General features: G+C 39.2%; 1 protein-coding gene across 1 annotated transcript; it reads left to right on the forward strand.

The window, feature by feature from the left end:
* The first annotated feature begins 14,708 nt into the window (after window positions 1-14,708).
* Window positions 14,709-22,566, forward strand: LOC125257941. The gene is made up of 13 exons (XM_048174672.1): window positions 14,709-14,920; window positions 15,711-15,901; window positions 16,015-16,155; window positions 18,658-18,796; window positions 18,947-19,139; window positions 19,418-19,559; window positions 19,960-20,103; window positions 20,178-20,233; window positions 20,359-20,540; window positions 20,632-21,032; window positions 21,574-21,670; window positions 21,770-21,959; window positions 22,051-22,566. Exons 1-13 carry the CDS (start codon window positions 14,792-14,794, stop codon window positions 22,194-22,196), a joined length of 2,151 nt encoding a protein of 716 aa, XP_048030629.1. The 5' UTR covers window positions 14,709-14,791; the 3' UTR covers window positions 22,197-22,566.
* The last annotated feature ends 230 nt before the right edge of the window (window positions 22,567-22,796 follow it).

Below are 22,796 nucleotides of genomic sequence, written 5' to 3' on the forward strand. Positions count from 1 at the left end.
GTGGTTTGTTCTATGCCATCTGTGAGTAAACATTGTAATCTGTTGTTACTTTTCTGTTGTTGTAGCTTTTGTTAAGTTCATTTTTGTGTGTGTTTGTGTTTCTGGTACTTTTGATATACTTGAGCTATGGAAATACATACATTTCGTTTGAACTGTTTATCTCTCATTATCTCTTTTAGTGTAATCAAGTGTAATCAATTGTATATTAGTCTGTATGGTAGTATAGATGCTGTATACCTAGTGAGTTTTTGAGGGTTCATCTATAGACATATATAGTGTACCTTGACAAGATAAATCACTCGTTGGTCAGTGCCATTTTTTTGTTGGGAATTCATAACTCGTCTGGTAGTCTACCTGATACAACAACTAATAGGTGATTGCAGTCAATCAATAGAAAATGTAAGTATGTTGTTCGGATTATTTGTCTTGGAATAAATTGTAACCTTTATGAAATTGCAGTGAAGGAAGAAAATAAAACCAAAACAACAACACCAACAATAATTCAAACAGTAAACCCTAAAACAACAAAAGTATCAGAATTCAAAACCTATTCAATAGATCAGAATCAGTTTCTGGAATTAAACCTCAGTTCCCAATTTCAATATTTAGATACTCACAGTTTCAAAATTAGTGTTTAAATTTCAAATTTGTTTTCTCAAATTCAAGATTACTTTCTCATATATGTCACAGGACACACAAAAGAAGTATTTAATATCTTGACATGCCAAGAAAACATGGTTTGGTGGAACTTCCTTCTGAAAAATACACTGTCAATCATATACCATCAGTCTCTTCTCATGTCATGACACAAGATATAATGTACTTACACATTTTCTTCTTACTGTTTTACTTCCTACTAATTCTTACTGTTTCTCTGAAATCTATTTCAATTCTTTCTATTTACTAGTGTGTGGAACAAAATGTGTGTGTGTGTGTGTGTGTGTGTGTGTGTGTGTGTGTGTGTGTGTGTGTGTGATTTTCAATAACCAAATCCTTAATATGACCTTTCAGATTTCTCCAGTCCTCTAATATGATGATAAATCACACAATGAACTGACAGAGAACAATCTAGCATTAACTTTGAAAAACTTATGAGAACAGGAAATCTTACCTGGTGTATTAATTAATGCCGCAACACTGCTGCAGTACCTGCTGGACTGGGAAAAAAAACAACAACATTCTTTAAAGTAGTACCTACAACATCCTCATTGCATCCCTGTTACACACAGTTCCCATGATGGCTGATGAGACAATACTTGACAGGTGGCATGTTACAAAATAATTAAACTTTAGGTGGCATTAGATAAGATTGCTAAGGCCTCTAATAAACTCTAATAAACTCAGTGAAAACAAGCACACACTAAGTGAAAGTACATTTTTCATTAGATGACTATGTAATTTTCAGATATACAAATATAGTTTTTAACTTCAGTCATCTCTAACTGCCATATTGGGTGTTTTTGCATACCTGCATGATTTATGCAATCAAAGTGCAAAAGTAAAAAGTAAAGAACAAAAACCAGGTGCTTAAAGGCAGGGTAGGTAAAACATTTATTAACAACTTTCTTCCAAATTTGTTTAAACTTTCTATATATATCAATGCAATAATTAAAATGTAAGTACTCTGATAAAAAGAGTATAAAAATCGAGTGACTCTAGACCGTTTAATCTGTATTAAACACAGCTCATTATTTCCATTTGGGACGAAACATAGGATTGGCTTAGGCGACTGTCACTCTCTCGCAACCATGGCAACCACCCTTTTGCCACACATGACCTGCCCACTTGCGCGCGCACGTTTGATTTGAGGAATTCAAGAGGCACGGATCCTAGGAATACCAAAACAATGGCAGAGAAACAGCAAGCAAAATTCACAGTACCGGCCTATGCAGTTAGTGAAGGCAAACCAGGCAAAAAAAGGAAGACAGTAACAGTACAAGAAAAGGCAATGAACAAAAAGTCTTTGGATAAACAAAGAAATAAAACGCGAGTTAATATCGGCGTGGCTTTCCAGCGATGGTGAGAACTGAGGGAACTCAAGGGGCTGAAAAGTGACTCTTTGATGGCTTTATTTCTGCTGGACAGGTAAATCTTTCTTTTTGTATTTTGATCATACATAATTTTTTGTTTATTTTTTCATGAAGCATGTGTCATTAGCACCAAAGAATTCTGGCCCTTTGGCTGCACCCAGGCCCACAACCCCTTTGGCTCAACCAGGGTTTTCCATCCCTCCAGCTCCACCATCTCCATCACAGGCCTCCATACCCCCCAGCTCCACCTTGACCCTTAACGGTCCACCATGACCTCCATCCCTCTGGCCATGCCATGGTCATATACTCTGCAGGTTCCATCATGCTCTCTTCTGCCGCTGGCTCCTCCATGGGTGTCTCTGGCTCAGCTGTGGTCTTTTGCTCCACTGTGGTCATCTCCTCCACCAGCTTCTCCATGGTGGTATGCTCCTTTGAAGCTCTTTCAACACTTGGCTTTGTTTTTCTTGATGGTAATAGGTTTTGGTTTTGTTTTTTGCTCTTTTCTGTATTTCTGAGTGCCTTAATCTTTTGTTCTGTCACACATGGAAAAGCTTGGGCTGAGGCTCAACGTAAAGAAAAGTGCATTGGTTCCGAGTCAAATTACCAACTATCTAGGGGTAGTTTGCAGGCTTATCTGTCACCTGCTCATGTGAATTCCATTCTCGGAGCCGTGAATGGGGTAAAGATAGGCCAGTCACTTACTGTGAAACAGTTTCAGAGACTGTTGGGTCTGATGGCAGCTGCGTCCAACATGATACCTTTTGGCCTGCTGCACATGAGACCCTTACAGTGGTGGCTCAAGACCAAGGGGTTTTCTCCGAGGAGAAGCCCTCTCCACACGTTCAAGGTCTCGCGGTGATGCCTTCGAGCTCTGGTCGTGTGGAGGAAGCCTTGGTTCTTGTCCCAAGGTCCTGTGTTGGGGACTTCTCGTCATCGCAGAATGCTTACGACAGATGCTTCCCTCACGGGCTGGGGGGCGATCATGAGTGGTCGCTCGGCTCAGGGTCTCTAGGAGGACCATCAACGTTCCTGGCACATAAATCAGCTGGAAATGATGGTGGTATTTCTTGCATTAAAATACTTCCTCCCAGACCTGAGGGACCATCACGTGTTGGTCCGCACGGACAACACAACGGTGGTCGCTTATATCAATCACCAGGGGGGTCTACAGTCTCGCCAACTATACTACTTGGCACGTCAGATCCTCCTGTGGTCCCAGGAGAAGTTCCTCTCACTCAGAGCGGCATATATTCCAGGGAATCAGAATGTGGGGGCAGACGCCCTGTCGAGACAGGGGCCGAGGCCCGGGGAGTGGAGACACCACACCGAGGTGGCGGAGCTCCTATGGCAGAAGTACGGTCGAAGCGGAAGTCGATCTATTTGCTTCAAAAGAGTCAACTCAGTGTCCACTATGGTACTCTCTGACGCACCCAGCACCTCTAGGGCTGGATGCCATGGTCTAGACGTGGCCAAGGCTACGTCTGTACGCATTTCCCCCGGTTGCTCTGCTCCCAGGAGTACTGGAGAAAATCCGCCAGGAAGGGGTCAGTCTAATACTGGTGGCCCCATACTGGCCGACAAGGTTTTGGTTTGCGAACCTAATATCTCTTCTAGATGGCTCTCCGATGGAGCTGCCACTCAGACAGGATCTCCTGTCACAAGCGGGCGGTACGATACTCCATCCTCGCCCAGAATTATGGAAATTGTGGGCCTGGCCTCTGAGGGGGCCAGGTTCATAGACTCTGGTCTCTCAACCGAGGTTGTGGAGACCATTCTCAACTCCAGAGCTCCCTCCACAAGGAAATTATATCTATATAAATGGAAGTTGTTCGTTGCTTGGTGTAATCAGCACGGAACGGACCCTGTCCACGCACCTATAAATTTGGTGCTTCAGTTCCTCCAAGAAAAATTCTCGGAAGGGTTAACTCACTCAACACTAAAGGTTTATGTTGCAGCTATTTCTGCATTTCATGCTCCTTTAGGGGGTTCCTCGGTGGGTCGAGACCCCCTAGTAATACGCTTCCTCCGTGGTACTCTAGGACTGAGACCTGTCGTACGTTCTAGGACTCCAGCCTGGGATTTGGCTGTAGTGTTAGAAGGGTTAGCTGAGGCACCTTTCGAACCACTAGAACAAGTTTCTGTGAAGTTCCTTACACTCAAGACTATATTTTTATTGGCAATCTCGTCTCTTAAAAGAATTGGAGACCTGCAGGCGTTATCAGTTTCGCCATCATGTTTGGAATTTGCACCAGGAATGGTGAAGGCATTCCTACACGCTAGACCGGGCTATGTGCCCAAGGTCCCCACTAATGCTCCGGGTCCTATTGTACTTCAGGCCTTTTGTCCCCCTCCATTTAGGAGTACGGATCAGGAAAAACTTAATCTGCTTTGCCCTGTCCGGGCCCTAGATGGTTATGTTCACAGAGCTGCCCTGTGGCGTAAGACAGATCAATTGTTTGTATGTTATGGGTCCCCTAGAAAAGGGGGCCCAGCATCTAAGCAGAGGATGAGCAAGTGGATGGTCGAGGCCATCTCTCTTGCGTACAAAGCAGCCGGACAACCATGTCCTTTGGTGGTCCGGGCTCATTCTACAAGGGGTATGGCAGCCTCTAAGGCCCTGGTGTCAGGAGTCCCCATGTCGGATATTTGTGATGCAGCTGGATGGTCATCCCAGCACACCTTTATTAGATTTTACAATCTAGATATTAACTCCACTCCAGGTTCAGCGGTACTGTCAACAAGATAACAGACATGTACAGGGAGTGCAGAATTATTAGGCAAGTTGATTTTCTGATCATATTTTTTTTCCAAGCACATTTTACCATTTCCAATCCACATCAATCTTAATAACTCCTATTAATATTGTTTTTAATCATTTATAAGTGATATTTAATTGTTCATGAAGGCTGGAAATGAAAAATGCCTTATATTCAGGTGTGCAGAATTATTAGGCAAGTTTTCTTTTACAGGCAAAATGAGCCAAAAAAGAGATTTATCTCAGACTGAAAAGTCAAAAATTATTAAATACTCATGAGAAGGACACAATACTAATGCAATACTAGAAATTGCAAAGTTAAAGCATGACCAAAGGACAGCAAAATGCTCATTGGGTCAGCGGGGTCATACAAAAACAGGTGGAAAAGAAAAGACACGTTAACAGCAAAATAATTAAGAATTAAGGTGAAGAATTAAGTGTGAAACCATCAGGAACCCTTTAGTCTCCAGTGACACCATTTTCCAGAACTGCAACCTACCTGGAGTCTCCAGAAGTGCAAGGTGTCAGGATCTCAGAGACTTAGGTTAGCTAAAGAATCCTAAAAAATGACCCGCTCTTAATAAGAATCACAAGCTGAAGTGTTATAAAATACATGAAGACGGGGTTTTTATAGGCCTTATAGACACACAGATTGAGAGTGACTTCTGAAGGACCAGCACCACATCCTCTTGTACCACTGTTTGAAGAATTTATCTTCCAGAATATAGCATATATATAGTGTCAAAAACAGTAAGGTGGCATAATTTGAAAAGCAGGTCATACTTGACCAGCCAGTCTGTAAGAGTTAAAGCAGTTCTGCCAGGAGTGAACTAAGATTATTTCACAGAGATGAGGAAGGATTGTATAAAATAACAGTTTCAAACAGATATTAGATTTACTTTATCACAGGGGTGATGTGGGTCTGTTATTTTATACCTTGAAAAATAAAATGACAAACTACTGGAGATGTAAAAATAATAGACAGACGTGTTGACGAGTGCTTGTGTGAGAGGGTTTATTGTTCATATCTTCTGGAGAGAAACAGCACAGACAGTGGGCAAGGACAAACTTTCTAGTGTGTTTGTTGCCTGTGTTCGTGCACCTATTAAATGAACTCCGATCTGGACTGGGGCTAAAATTCAGCCCTGGTCAAAACCAGTCGATCTGGCCCATGAATTCCCCTGGGAATGTTGTGCTGGTGCTTTAATTTTAAATACATAATTAAAAGGACAGAAATAAAAAAAATAATATACAGATATTATTGAATATACTACATGCTGTTAACAAAATTAATATTGCATTTTTTTTTTTTTTTTAGAAATGAAATGCACACTTGACTGTAAAGCACTTATTTTGAACTAGGATGCAGTTAAGTTACTGCTATTAAAGGGATAGTTCGCAAAAAAAAAAAAAAAAAAAATCAATTTTGTCATTATTTACTCAACCTCATGTTGATCAAACCTGTATGACATTCCTTATTCAGCAGAACAGAACACAAAAGAAGATACTTCGAAGAACGCTGGTAATCATCTCTGCTCATGGCCTGAGTCATGGTTCGTCCTGGAGCCAGCATCCAGAGCTCAGTCTATCCAGTAGTGGCTGATTGACCTGACTGCCACAAAGCCAGTCCTCACCCTTGTACCCACTGTCAAACTTCTTCCTGCTCTGCTGGTCCCATCCGGCTGCCTAAATTCCCTGATTCCATCCATGGGCCTAGACCTTTCTCTTCCATTGGTCCTGTCCAGCATGGATGCTTCTCTGGTTCCATCCAGTTACCTCATCCTTTCTCCTCCACTGGTTTTCTGTAGTCCCCAGGCCATAACTCCTCCTCAGCCTCTTGCCCTGCCAGCTCCCCTCAGTCCTTCTGCTCCATTGACACGACCACACTCTCCTGGCCAGCCACTTCCACTGTGGCTTGCTAATTGCTTGCTAATGACAGCCAGTGTCTAACTTCTATAGTCATGAATGGAGCCTCCAGGATTTCATGCATTGGAAAAACTTTGTGACAACAAATTTCTCCTCCAATCTAGCATTAACTTTGAAACACTTATGAGAACAGGAAATCTTCCTGGTGTATTAATTAATGCCGCAACAATGCTGCAGTACCTGCTGGACTGGGGGAAAAAAAAAAAAAGCATTCTTTAAAGTAGTACCTACAACATCCTCATTGCGTCCCTGTTACACCCAGTTCCCATGATGGCTGATGAGACAATACTTGACAGGTGGCATGTTACAAAATAATTAAATTTAGGTGGCATTAGATAAGATTGCTAAGACGGCAATGCAAACCTCTAATAAACTCAGTGAAAACAAGCACACACTAAGTGAAAGTACATTTTTCATTAGATGACTATGTAATTTTCAGAAATACGAATATAGTTTTTAACTTCAGTCATCTCTAACTGCCATATTGGGTGTTTTTGCATACCTGCATGATTTATGCAATCAAAGTGCAAAAGTAAAAAGTAAAGAACAAAAACCAGGTGCTTAATTTATAAAATGCTAAATTTTACATATTGTATAAGGCTATATTAAAAGCCTAATAATAGGGACATATTGGGATGGGATGTATAAAGGCCTGCTGAGTTTAAATTGCATATTTCCTCCAACTATCCATTTTCCAAAGTGTTAAATAGATACATTCACACCCAAAGACAATTTAGTGTCTTCAATGCACATACTCCCACATGGATTGTAAGGGAAACAAATAAAGCCAAACCTTCCTTATAGCTTAAATTGCATTTTGAACTAAAGCAGGTACATATTTGTTAAAGCTGGTTGCAGGAAGGTAACACAGACGAGGAGAATATATCCAAAAACTAGTTTAATACAATAATCCACAGGAGAACAGGCAGATAGGTGCAACACAACATAGTCGAATGGTGAACGGACAAAGACTGAGTGAACAGGAGGAACTAAATGGCAAACATAACAGGGTTAATTAATGGGACACAGGTAGTGCTAATGAACTAATGATGATGGCGGGAAACAGAACATGTGATCAATGAAAACAAACTGACCCTGCGTTCCAATGTCCATACTATCCATCCTAAATAGTATGTGAGATTAAAATAAGTGTGTCCCAAAGCATATTATGTTGAAAAGAGTATGCCAAAGTCCCCGGATGGTCTACTATTTCCGGTAGATTTTCGAAGTGTGGATCCGTGCACACTATAGAGGCTAATATTGCCCACAACCCATTGCGCATTGGACGAGGATTCAGTTCAGAACTACAAACACGAGTAAAAAGTGTTAAAAAACTACAAAACATGGCGGATATACGCAATCGACGCTGAGAGATTTGAGTGACTAATAATCAGTTTAACCTGATAGAAAATATATATTTAATGTTACCCGTGTTATTTTTCATCTGCAAATACCAATGTGGACTTTTATAAAGATCCGAATGGCCATTAACTTTTAAATGCATCATTATGCATTAATATGAGGAGAGTTCTCCACATGAAAGACCCGCGACTGCAGATCAACGTGCTGCATTTCTCTCCGATACGGTAGGAAATTAACTAAATGAAATGTGGAGGATGTAAGATGATTGACAGGCCAGTTTACGGTGACAGGATGCGACAGAGAGAAAAGACGCGATTGTATGACGTGTTAGTAAGTCCCAAAGCTTGTCTACTCTTTTACTACACACTCAAAAGTAAGTACTTTTTGTTCACAGAAAGAGTACATACAGTCCCCTCCAAAAGTATTGGAACAGTGAGGACTATTCCTTTATTTTTTCTGTAGACTGAAAACATTTGGGTTTGACATCAAACAATTTATATGAGACAAAAGATCAACATTTCAGCTTTTATTTCCAGGTATTTACATCTGGATCTGAAACACAACTTAGAAGATATAACCTTTTGTTTGAACCCACCCATTTCTCATGTGACCAAAAGTATTGGAACAGATTAACTTAAAATAGATTAAAGTGAATAAGACTTCATATTTAGTTGAAAATCCTTTGCTTGCAATAACTGCATCAAGCCTATGACCCATTGACATCACCAAACTTTTGCATTCTTCTTTTGTAATGCTTTTCCAGGCTTCCACTGCAGCCTCTTTCAGTTGTTGTTTGTTTTGGGGGGTTACTCCCTTCAGTCTCTTTTTTAGCAGGTAAAATGCATGCTCTATAGGGTTTAAGTCTGGAGATTGACTTGGCCAGTCTAAAACCTTCCACTTTTTGCCCCTGATGAACTCCTTTGTTGCTTTGGCACTGTGTTTTGGGTCATTATCTTGCTGCATGATGAAGGATCTCCCAATCAGTTTGGTTGCATTTTTCTGTAAATTGGCAGACAAAATGTTTCTGTACACTTCAGAGTTCATTTTGCTGCTGCCATCATGTGTTACATCATCAATGAAGATCAATAAGCCCGTCCCAGAAGAAGCCATGCAAGCCCAAGCCATGACATTACCTCCACCGTGTTTCACAGATGAGCTTGTATGTTTGGGGTCATGAGCAGATCCTTTTTTTCTCCAAACTTTAGCCTTTCCATCACTTTGGTAGAGGTTAATCTTTGTCTCATCAGTCCATAAAACTTTGCCCCAGAATGTTTGAGGCTTGTCTCTGTAGTTTTTGGCAAATTCCAGCCTGGCCTTCTTATTCTTCTTGCTAATGAGAGGTTTGCATCTTCTGGTGTAGCCTCTGTACTTTTGTTCATGAAGTCTTCTGCAGACAGTAGACTGTGATACCTTCACTCCTGCCCTCTTGAGGTTGTTGCTGATGTCACTAACAGTTGTTTTAGGGTCTTTCTTTACAGCTCTCACAATGTTTCTGTCGTCAACAGCTGATGTTTTTCTTGGTCTACCCATTCGAGGTCTGTTACTTAGTACACCAGTGGTTTCTTTCTTCTTCAGGACATTCCAAATGGTTGTACTTGCTATGGTCAATGTTTGTGCAATGGCTCTGATTGATTTTCCATGTTCAAATTGCTTGTTTTTCACCCATAGACAGCTCTCTGGTTTTCATGTTGGTTACACGTCTAACTATAAATGCAGTCTGCACAGGCAAAACCCAAATCTGAAACTGAGTGCAGACATTTAGTACTATTTATTGTTTGAATAATCAATGTAATAGGACACACCAGGGCAACAAAACACACCTGTCAGTCACATGTTCCAATACTTTTGGTCACATGAGAAATGGGTGGGTTCAAACAAAAGGTTATATCTTCTAAGTTGTGTATCAGATCCAGATGTAAATACCTGGAAATAAAAGCTGAAATGTTGATCTTTTGTCTCATATAAATTGTTTGATGTCAAACCCAAATGTTTTCAGTCTACAGAAAAAATAAAGGAATAGTCCTCACTGTTCCAATACTTTTGGAGGGGACTGTACTTTTAGGGCGTAGTATAAGTAGGCAAATTGGAACGCAGCATGAGAGTCCATATAAACTGAAACTGAAACTAGACAGACTGTAACATTACGCCCCCCTCCAAAAAGGCGTGGCCTCACACCGTGGAAGGAGAATGGAGGCGACTTGGGAGGAGGACGAGGGTGTGGCCAGGGGCAGGAACCAGAAGCAGGCAGATGGAGGACGACGACCAGGGCGGGATTGAAGGAGGTAGGAGTATATATGTTGCTGACATAATAATGGCCCATTTAAACATTTGTGATTTTGCATGATCTTTTTCTTCGTAATTCTCAATAAAAACGTATGTAGATGTATGACAGAAATAAAGTCAATATGATTAGTAAGAAGTGAAGCTGGTAATGCTGCTGGAGTTTAGTGGAGTTGTTTAATGAGATCTTGAGAGATTTAATGTCCTTATCTACAGTTGATTTCATCTAAGTCTGTGGCTGAAGTCAGTTGCAGTTGTTGTGTTTCTCTTTTCTTCAGTGATTCTGCTTGTTAGCAGCAGGTGTTCAACACTAATGCTCAATCATCACTTAATTAATCGCTTAATTATCTCATTAACTTTAACTCTGCTTCAGTGTTACTTTAACGCTATTTAGAGAGGGACCAAATGTAGGCAATTTGCAGTCAAATAGGACTTACAAACCAACTTTTGGATTGATCCCTTTTTGTTAACTCAGACACCTTAGTGTCAAAAACAGTAAGGTGGCATAACTTGAAAAGCAGGTCATACTTGACCAGCCAGTCTGTAAGAGTTAAAGCAGTTCTGCCAGGAGTGAACTAAGATTATTTCACAGAGATGAGGAAGGATTGTATAAAATAACAGTTTCAAACAGATATTAGATTTACTTTATCACAGGGGTGATGTGGGTCTGTTATTTTATACCTTGAAAAATAAAATGACAAACTACTGGAGACGTAAAAATAATAGACAGACGTGTTGACGAGTGCTTGTGTGAGAGGGTTTATTGTTCATATCGTCTGGAGAGAAACAGCACAGACAGTGGGCAAGGGCAAACTTTCTAGTGTGTTTGTTGCCTGTGTTCGGTGCACCTATTAAATGAACTCCGATCTGGACTGGGGCTAAAATTCAGCCCTGGTCAAAACCAGTCGATCTGGCCCATGAATTCCCCTGGGAATGTTGTGCTGGTGCTTTAATTTTAAATACATAATTAATAGGACAGAAATAAAAAAATAATAATATTGTCACGATCACCATCAGTTCCTGTCAGTTCCCGGACTACATTTCCCATAATCCTCCCTGCCAGTCACATGCACACTCCACACCAACCACCTGTTGACACATACAGCTTAGCACATTACCTGGACTATAAGAGACTCACTCATACACCACCTGATTGCGAAGTCTTGTTTACTATTGTAGCATTTCTGAGCGTATATTATCCAGTCTGCCTGTCTGTTGTTACTGTTCCTGCCTGTTACCCGTTATCGACCCGTTGCTGCCTGTCCTGACCCTTGCCTCGTCAGCTGTTCTGTGAATGATATCTGCCTGCCTCGATCTACTGCCTGTATTCTGACTACGACTCTGCCTGTCCCTTGCTGTTCTTGTTTGCTTCTGTCTTGTCCCTGTCTGTACGACCACGCTCACTTTTAATAAAAGCTTTGTATTTGGATCCCTGCCTGAGTCCAGCTTCGTTACAAATATACAGATATTATTGAATATTCTACATGCTGTTAACAAAATTAATATTGTATTTTTTGTTTTTTTTTACATAGAAATGCACACTTGACTGTAAAGCACTTATTTTGAACTAGGGATGCAGTAAAGTTACTGCTATTAAAGGGATAGTTCGCAAAAAATCAAATTTTGTCATTATTTACTCAACCTCATGTTGATCAAACCTGTATGACATTCCTTATTCAGCAGAACACAAAAGAAGATACTTCGAAGAACGTTGGTAATGATCTCTGGTCATGGCCTGAGTCATGGTTCGTCCTGGAGCCAGCATCCAGAGCTCAGTCTATCCAGTAGTGGCTGATTGACCTGACTGCCACAAAGCCAGTCCTCACCCTTGTACCCACTGTCAAACTTCTTCCTGCTCTGCTGGTCCCATCCGGCTGCCTAAATTCCCTGATTCCATCCATGGGCCTAGACCTTTCTCTTCCATTGGTTCCTGTCCAGCACGGATGCTTCTCTGGTTCCATCCAGTTACCTCATCCTTTCTCCTCCACTGGTTTTCTGTAGTCCCCAGGCCATAACTCCTTCTCAGCCTCTTGCCCTGCCAGCTCCCCTCAGTCCTTCTGTTCCATTGACACGACCACACTCTCCTGGCCAGCCACTTCCACTGTGGCTTGCTAATTGCTTGCTAATGACAGCAAGCATTTAACATTGCCATATCCATTACCATGCTAAACTCAAATATCATACCAATATCCTGAGAGATGTCAAGCCAGAAATAACAGAAATGTGAGCTGCCACTCTAAATTACAATATGAGTTTCTCCTTTTGTTCAGAGAACATGACACATGACTAGGGAAGCACATGACAAACAGGAAAGATGACTATGAATAAACGTTCAAAATAAAAGATATGAACCAAAAACCCAAAACAGTCGTGGACTAAAGGTGATGATACACAGGGCAAATTTTTGAGCAGTGTTGGCAGGCAATGTTGCTTGGGCACTTTCCCTTTGAGAATGAGCAACAAATTTCTATCTGGATACTTTAGATCGGTTGTGGGCAATTTTTTGAGATCCTCCAATCAGAATGATAGCAGGCGATCACATGACCAGCTTGGAGATTTAGAACAAAATTGACATGATGTGGAGAGGCTCTGGCCGGCGGCTAGACTTGGTAATGTAAAGACTCTTGCTCGGCGGCTGTCTTGGCCAAAGACTCTTGTTTGGTGGCCGTCTTGGCCGAAAGACTCTGGCTCCACATCCATCTTAGCTGAAGATTTAGGCTCGGCAGACATCTTGGCTCAAGACTCTTGCTGTGTCCCAATTCGCATACTATCCGTCCTAAATAGTATTTGAAAATAGAATTTGTAAGTCTCAAATCGTAGTATATTGAAATGAGTATTCCAAAGATACCCGGATGGTCTTTCCGTTTAGAATCCAAAGTGCAGATCCGTGCACACTCTTAACAGCTAATATTGCCCACAATCCATTGCACTGTGGAAGAGGATTCAATTAGAACTACAAACACAAATAAAGTGTTAAAAAACTACAAACATGATGGATTTGCAAGACTGACGGTTAAGCAGAGACCCATGACTGGCAGATCATGACATGAAGAGTCTCAGGCTTGGCAGGCATGATGTGAAGAAACTCTACACGTCATGGTGGTGCAATGGGTCCCCAAGAGCAGGGTTGAAGACCTCTGGACTAGATGGATGAATTTCTGGATGGCTGGTGAGTGGCATCCCCTTCCAAGACTTTGACGTCAGCAAGGAGCTAGCAGGTGATGATTTGGGCTGGAATATTGGAAAGTGAGATGGAAGGTCCCTTTAGGGTCACTGAAGGTGTCAAAATTACTTCTGCAAAACATATGGAGTTCATGATTATTTTCTAATATGGTATAAAAAGAAGAATAGTGCCTTTTGAAATGAAAGGATTTTCATTCAAGACAATGCACTATCCCACGCTGCAAAAACACCACAATAATATAACCATTTTTAAAAATGTATTTCTACCTAAACCCTAAAAAGGTTTCTCTTTGTGAGATTTGGTTAGCAGTGGTTGAAATGCAACTTTATTCTTCCAGCAGAATCCAGCAGCTTCAAACACCTGTTTTCTGCTCAACAGTGGCTTTTTTTATAGCTGCCCATTTAATATAATTCATTTGTTTGACAGAAACTTCTCTTAATATGCCTTTATCTTTTCTGTGCTCTAAATCACAAATCTTTTGACACTTCGTCAATCTCTTTTCAGTTTTTGCAAAATATTTGTTGTTTTTATGCCTTTTGTAAGACATTGCACAATTTTCATTCTTCAGAAAGATCTTTCTTCCTTCACATATTTCATGAGAACTGTGATTTGCTTACTAATGTGGAACAACTGCTTTAAGTTGGTTTCCTTTTTACCTAAGAAAACATGGCAAACTAAACCTATTTAGGATTGACACGAGTTATCTAAAAAGTTCCAAGACAAACAAACACTTTTTTTAACTAAAGTCAGAATGTTCATTGTACTAAAATCCTACTGATATGTCACTTGCATAATAATTTGGAACAGTGTAAATATACTATTTATATATTTTATTGAAAACTAACCATTTTTTGTTAATTGAAATAATGCTGAAATGAAATAAATTGAAAGATGAAAAAAACTAAACTAGACATCTAAATGACATCATGTTGCCTTGGCATCTAAATGAAACATTTAAGTTAAAGCACTAAAATTACTAAGTGGAAATCATTAAAAAAAAAAAAAAAAAAAAATCAAATAAAAATAAATTAATCTCCATCCTGATCAGAATTTGACAAGCAGAGTCTAATTGTACAGAGATGGAATGGAGCTACAACTGCATGCCAGTCATTCTTATGGTAGAAGTAAAGGTCAAATATAATTAGCCTTTCCTACACTGGAAATCTTTTTTGTAGACGTGCCCCATTTTTCGATGACTTCCTCCATCAGGTCCTTTAAAAGGGCAATGCAGTGATCAGAGATGAAACCTCAGTCATGAGCATCATGTCTGCCTCTGCTCTGCTCTTATCCCTGCTTCTGCTGGCATCCACAGCCACTGCCTCTCACTTCTGTGGAGGCTCGATGACCTTCAGCTCAAGAAAGAATCCTGATGGTTCCTATATGGTGAGAATTTTTTTTCACAGGTGTTTCTTCCATTAGGTGAATTTTTATGTGCAAGGGGATTTTTATTAAAAGCAACTGAATTCGTTTTTTGTATTGTTTTATACTGGTCACATTAAAATTTCACATTTTAATACTTTTCAAATACCTTTTATGTATATATTATTATTTTAATCTTCAAAATGATGTAATTTAAAATCATTAAATTACAGTTTATGTTAACAATAACTTATGTTAACAATAACTTATGTTAACAATAACTTTTGTTAACGCTTTATTTCCATTGTCCACTTTACAAATTCTACTAACTATAAGTAACTTTGCAACTAAATGTCAACCAACTCTCATTAGAGTATTAGTAGACTGTCTGCTTAATATCTCTATAACACTTTATTTTGATGCTCCTCAACAGATATTCTACTGAATATAAGTAACTTTGCAACTACATCATACTTATTTTACTAACTCTAACCTGACAGTCTACTAATACTCTAATGAGAGTTGGTTGACATTTAGTTTAAAAGTTACTTACAGTAAAGTGCACTATCAAAATAAAATGTAACCTAACTTTATATTATGATCGTTTTGGTAAATATCACATCATATTGTAAATGTGTGTCATTTCCAGTCAGGCTTTAATTAAGCAAAATGTGTGAAATTATTATATAATTGTATATTTAGGATAGCAGTTATGAAGCAAGACAAAGGAATATGCATTTTTATTCCAAAATGTTTATAGTATTCTAGAAAAATTAAGGATGTTGAGAAGTTACAACAAAATGTTTTATTTCAGGTGGATATCCGCTTCAAGGAGGCCTATCATAGCTGTTATTCGTACGATAACTGGTCTTGCAGGTCTGGAAACTGTGGCAGTAAAAGTTATGTGATGGGTAAAGTGGACAGCAGCTCTAATGGTGGCGGCTGGTGCCAGACTGAGGGAGTCATGAAGAGAACCGTCCCCAACAACAGCCCATTTCAGTTGCAGTAAGCACTTATGCAGAGGAATAAGACCAATCTGATACACCATTATAGCTCTAAAGATAGTATAAAACTAATTTATTACAAATTAAAAAATAAGTCTATGCTTGTGTCAACAGCCAAAGTAGTTGCTGCTGGATCTTTAACACAGTCACAAGTGGTGGAAACTGGGGACTTCTCACACATATTGACCTTGGAGTGAGATCTGACACCTCTCAGCCCAACAGATCTCCAGTCGCCACCACACTTCCCATTGTCAGGTAAAATCAGTTTGTCTTAATTCTGCAATTCAGCACTATTGAAACTCATCTTCTTCAGTCTTCTTCTTGAACAACCTCCATTATTTAATCATTTCACCTTAGATGTGCCATCTAATTTTAGTCAAATTTATAATTTTAGCAATAAATACTATGCTTTTAGGAAATCATATACTTTGAGGAATCTTAAAAAAAAAAAAAAAACATCTGGTCTGAGATCATCTCTCACTGACCTACGCTGTTAGCCATCTGTCTAACCAACATGTTACAATGATGTCATTGAAATGTATTATTTAATATTACATATTTCCATTATTATTATTATTATTATTATTATAGCAAAATCTTCACATTTTTACTATTTGATTTACTATTGTAAGGAACCCCGCATCGGCCCAAAAACGGAATCCGACACGCCCGGGCGAAGGTTAACGCGTGTATGCCTTTTCAGCGTCTCTGTGAAGTTCACTTAATTTCACTCGTTTAATCTGACTCCAATTTCAAATGATTATTACACTTAGGTTGTGTTTCCAATTAGAAAATAATCATTTGTTATATATTAATTTAGATATTTGATTATTCTGGGTATCTCTTATTTTCAATTATCCTTTCATTACAGACCCATTATCGCTTAGAGAATTTCGCATCAGCCGACTGCGTTCTCACGGACATAAATTCGCCAGTTTATGATTCTTAGTCAGAGGGTGCAGAGTTTACTAATGCATTTGAGTCAAACCACCACATGCTTGTTCATACAAAAATACAGTTTTCTTAGTCACGATACTGCAACTTGCTAAGTCAATAACAGACAAACTCAAAAAGTCCCATGATGTGCCCACATGCTCCTTTCATGAGGCTCTCTAGTTTGACCTGCCCTGACGCAGATTTACGGAAATAACGGACTCCAATAATCTACCGGTCATAATGATTTCAGAAAAATCCAGAGTAAATCAAATATAACCTTTTATTTGTCACGTAAAATATATCATGCCAATTACATTACAATTAGACAATTAGAAGCCAATTCAGAAATGTTAAATGCATAACATCGATTACTCAAAGAAATGCATATACACACAGTGATACGTGAATGTCTTCAGACATTCACCCATCTCTGTGGGGGCCTCTGGCTACAGATGATCCCACATGACTGCTTTGCTCTTTACCTTTTATACCAGGACCAGAACAAAAGGATCGTAAATGTTTATTACACCAACACCTGTTTTGGGAGAGAGGAGAAGAGACACCACCCAAAAAGATTTTCCTTAATTTTCCATTTTCTTCATAATTCTAGTGACTGCTGTGAAATTGAGACCATTTTACCAATCGCACCAAGACATTTAAAATGATACCAAACATGAAAAGGAAAAACAATATATATACAAGTTACATTATACATCTTGAAGAAGTTTCAGTGACTTGAAGGGATCAGGGGGAAGGGATGGTGTTTGTGTGTGTGTGTGTGTGTGTGTGTGTGTGTGTGTGTGTGTGTGTGTGTGTGTGTGTGTGTATATGGAGGGGGGGTTGTCCTTTTGGAGTTAGGGCAAGGCGTTGCCCCTTGCTATTTCTCTGAGATCTTCTTCTCTAGACGAGTTTTATTGCTTTATTGCAGGATGCTTAATCTCAGTTTTCGTTTAGCAAGAAAATCAAGCCTTACACTATCATACATATAATTTATTATTATTATTATTATTATTATCATCCAGTAAAACCTTAGGACCAGTTGTTGTAAATTCATTGCAGTAATGTTTTTGTGTAAATGTGTTTTAAAGGATTAGTTCACTTTCAAATAAAAATTTCCTGATAATTTACTCACCCCCATGTCATCCAAGATGTTCATGTCTTTCTTTCTTCAGTCGAAAAGAAATGAAGGTTTTTGATGAAAACATTCCAGGATTATTTTTCATATAGTGGACTTCAATGGACCCCAAATGGTTGAAGGTCAAAATTACAGTTTCAGTGCAGCTTCAAAGGGCTTTAAACGATAGCAGATGAGGAATAAGGATCTAGCAAAACGATCTGTCATTTTCGGAAAAAATGTAAATGTACATGCTTTATATAAACAAATGATCGCCTTCTAAGTGCTTCCGCCAAAACCGCTGTATGTCCTACGCCTTCCCTATTCTACTTACAGAACGAAGGCAGTGCCAGTTCCATTTTTTCCGTAAGCTGAATAGGGAAGGCGTAGGACATATAGCGTAAGCTTTTTGAAGAGTACGAAAGTGCGGTTTTGGCTTTGACCTTCAACCGTTTGGAGGCCATTGAAGTCCTATACTATAAGGAGAATAATCCAGGAATTTTTTCATCAAAAACCTTAATTTCTTTTCGACTGCAAAAAGAAAGACGTGAACATCTTGGATGACATGGGGGTGAGTAAATTATCAGGAACATTTTATTTTAAAGTGAACTAATCCTTTAAGTGTCCAAGTACCTCCTGAAGCCTGTGTACTAAATGATAAAAAAGTCAAACTCATTTCAAGATGACTGTTTTTGGATTGTTTCTAGAGTCCCCCAGAACTGCCCCAGGAACTACAATCTGTTGTCCTGTGATCCAGATCATGATCAGGTCAGGTGTAGATATGGAGTTTTCAGTGCAAATGAGTGTGGAATGTGCACCCAACATGCAGGATTTACTTTGGATCAGGTGAGAATAAGCAAGGAATAGTGTACAACAATGTGTGAGAGAGTTGATCATTATACAAAAATAAGAAGTGTTTCATTCTTCCACATGTTCTTAACTGCCTTGGTTGCTGCTGAATGTTACATTCACTGTTAAAATCTTTCTTGTTCCCAGAGCTCTTGTACTCTGTCATATGGCAACTCTACAACACGTGGTGTTTATGTATTTGAGTTGGTCATGGAAGACTATCCCAACCAGAACATCACTCTAAACTACACTGCCATGGCTGCAGCAGTCAGAACCCCGTTTGTCAGTGCATCCTCCAATCCACCATTGAGCAAAATACCACTCCAGTTCGCTTTAGAAGGTATTGTTCAGTGCCTTTTGATACACTTTATTTCAAGGTGAAGTAGTTACACTGTACTTACTCAAATAAGTACTGAGGAATATTAATTAACTACATGTACTTACTACAGAGTTATGATTAGGTTTAGGATTAGTTACTTGTAATTATGCGTAATTTACTGTTATTACTATAGTAAATACACATAGTAACGTGTAACTACATCACCTTAAAATAAAGTGTTACCCGGTCTTTTAATTGTGATGCTCTGCCACAACCTTCATGTTATGTTTTGGGTTTAGTGGAGGCTCCTGCACCATCTTGCATTGAGGGTGAATATCTACCTCGGTTCATCCACCCAACACCTCATCATGGAGAACACCTACAGGCTCGGGTCAATCAAGAGCTAGAGATCAGAGTAATGGCTACTGCAACCTACTCAAGGTATGAAGGAAATGTCTAAATGTCTGATCACAGTTAACACGTTTCTCTGAGCGCCAGCTAGCCCAATCTAGATCTTCATCCTTCCCTCTGAGCTCAAACTAGATCTTCAACTTTAACAGCTGTGATTGGTCAAGCACGTTGAGCATGTTTGGGAAATGTCCCACCCCTTACCATAACCGCGAGTTTCAACACACTACTAACTCAATCAGGCCCCGCCCCTTTATTTTGCATATGCCAACATTGACTAATGTTGTTGTGGACGGTGAGGGGCCTAGAAGTCAAAAAGGTTAAGAACCACTGATCTAAATCTTCACTATAACTTTAAAATCAGGATCATTTCAGTTCAGTTTCTAAACTGATACATGTGCATCTAATTGGAGTTTTTCCCCTGATTGTCCAGAATCACTAATGTGGTCTTTAGTGGACCTCTGAACAGCACAAAGGAGACCACCACCACTGGAGAGTATGTGATCAACTGGACACCAACATCAGAGAATTTTGGCCAACACTTTCCAATTTGCTTCGCTGCTGAGGGCCAAAATGGGTATGATTGCACAGATTACTTTAATCAAAATGTGCCATATGAAATAAAGCTAATTAATTTTCTTAAAACTTAAGGTCTAGGTACTATCAGTCTGAGATGAGGTGTGTTATTGTCGTGGTGGTGGCTCAAGGTATTTACATCATTTAGTGAAATTATTCTTGACATTTGATTTGATGTTTTAATTCTTTGTGTGTCCTTAAAGCAAAAGGATGTTTATACATCTAATTTCTTACAATTGTTCTTTTTTTGTTTAAGGTCCAAAAGCAAAAGTAACTTGCTCTAAAGACACAATGTCGGTGTCGATAGAAAGAGCCACTATTGCAGGAATCCATGGAGATCACTTGCGGCTGAACAACAATGCTTCCTGTTTGGTTTATTCTAACAGCACGCATGTGTTTACAACTTTCTCTCTAAATGGATGCGGTACTCATATCGAAGTAAGGACTTCTATGAGTTTCAATAGATATAAATAATAATAAAAAGTTTTCCACTGCATCTAAAACTACTTTTATACTTGTTTCTTTGTAGGAGACTGAGGAACATCTCCTCTTCAAGAACACAATTGTTACTTTCGATAATCCAAACCTCATCATAACCAGGAAAAATGACATTGAAATTGAAGTCATGTGCAAGTACCAGAAAAAGAGCAGCATCACCACAAAGTTTGATGCTCACAGGCCAGCTGTCAACTTCACTGAGAGAGGCTTCGGTTCATTCAGCTATCAGTTTGAGTTTTATCAGTCTATTAATTTCATAAACATGAGAAGCCCCAACACCTACCCACTGGACTATGACGTGGGACAGACAATCTACATGGAGATCGCACCTGTCAATTTAGTGCAAAACACTGAGGTCTTCCTCGAGTCCTGCGTAGCTACACCCTTCGATAATCCCAATTATCCCATCAATTATCCCATCATCACAAATGGGTAAGACTCTAAAAACACTCCACATCATACAAAAAAAGCTATGTTTCATTATATGTTGTTTAAATTTAAATCGGTCAGGTTTATGTGTGGCACAAGAATCAGGAAACAGTCCTTCAATGAGGAAAATATAATATAATGTAGTATACATTATGTTAGCAACTCAAAACATACAAATATACAAAATATAGGTGCATCCAAATGACTTATTCACTATTCTATACCCGGATTCTGATCTTAATTAACTGAAAAAATGAAGTGTGGAATGTTGGACACTTCTTGCACTCAACTGTTGCAACTTTAATTAGTAGCAGGGGGAGGGGCATCAGACTCCGATGCTGAATGACAAAATAACCTTAAAAAAAATTCCTATACTACACGGTTGAGTGCATAATGCTATGGATGTTAAAGGTTCTTCAAATGTCAAAAAAAGACTTTTATTTTTAAGAATGTAATGCAAATGTAATGTATCCAGTGAAATGATTTGGCAGCAGTGCCATTCTCAGACAAATAAATTTAAATCCAATTTGTCAATGTATTCCAGATGTGCGGCTGATGAAACTGTTAACATCTACACAAGTCATGATCCCAATGTCAAGTTCAGTATGGAAGCCTTCAAGTTTATTGGACAATATGACCAGGTAAGGATGGAGAAAAAAAAAAAAAACACTGAAGAATGACAGACATACCCTATTTTACTGGAATATTTTTTTTTAAATTGTCTCTCTTTTCCTCTGTAGGTGTTCATCAGCTGCTCCATTATCATATGTCAAGCCAACAATCCCAACACTCGCTGCGCTCAGGGATGCACCAATGGCACGGTCGTTGCACCATCCTCACACGTTCACAAAAGAGAAGCTGCCATCCAGACCGGAAGTCACTTCATTTCCCAGGGACCTCTGCGGCTGAAGAGGAGCGCATCACTTACTGGTACGTCCTAACTTTACCATGGTAATTTACGCAGATTGTGCAATCAAAAAGTGAGACGTTTTAAATGCTAATGTCCCTTATTTGCTTCCAGAGGCCATCAGTCCAAGCTTGAACCTGAACCTTGTTTTCGTCGCTGGATGTGTCATAGCAGTAGTGGCCATGGTGTGTGGAATGATGGTCTACAAATCCAGGGGATCAAAGATCAACTACAAACTTGTGAAATCAGATGAGATTTGATCGGATCAGTTTGAGCTGCGAACCAGTTAATCAACACAGTTCGAACTAGTTAATCAACATATTTTGGTGGCGTGTATTTCTGCGGTTTCTGCAAAAGATTTTTTTTTTTTTATATGTTTGGTTTGGTAATATTATAAGATGGTAATATTCTGTCTTCATAAATGTAACTGCTTCTTCTAGACATGTTTATGTTCTGCTGAAAACCCAGCATAAGATATAAAGTGTGATTGAGGGATGGATTATATACTGTTTAGTAAATGTCTCTTTGTGCTCCAAGTTTGTTAAAAGGTTCCATGACAGACACTGCTTTCTGTTTACATGTATTCTAAGGTTTCTTTTTCACAATTAAATCTCTATAACAATTATACAACCTAAGTATCATGAGTCATGACTGTAACAAAGCCTTAGTGTACAGTACCTGTCTTTTAAAAGAGTCATAATTAAACTATATGACTAATAACTGCTTACATGGCAAAAAGGTTTATACTTTGCAAAGCTTTAGGCTAAACATTTTCTGAATATTTGAAATTTTCATAACGTCATACAACTTTCACAGAAGCATTGTTAGTTTTCATATTGTTTTTTTCCCTTACTGTTTAC

This window comes from Megalobrama amblycephala, linkage group LG22 (genome assembly GCF_018812025.1).
Source record: "Megalobrama amblycephala isolate DHTTF-2021 linkage group LG22, ASM1881202v1, whole genome shotgun sequence".
NCBI lineage: Eukaryota > Metazoa > Chordata > Actinopteri > Cypriniformes > Xenocyprididae > Megalobrama > Megalobrama amblycephala.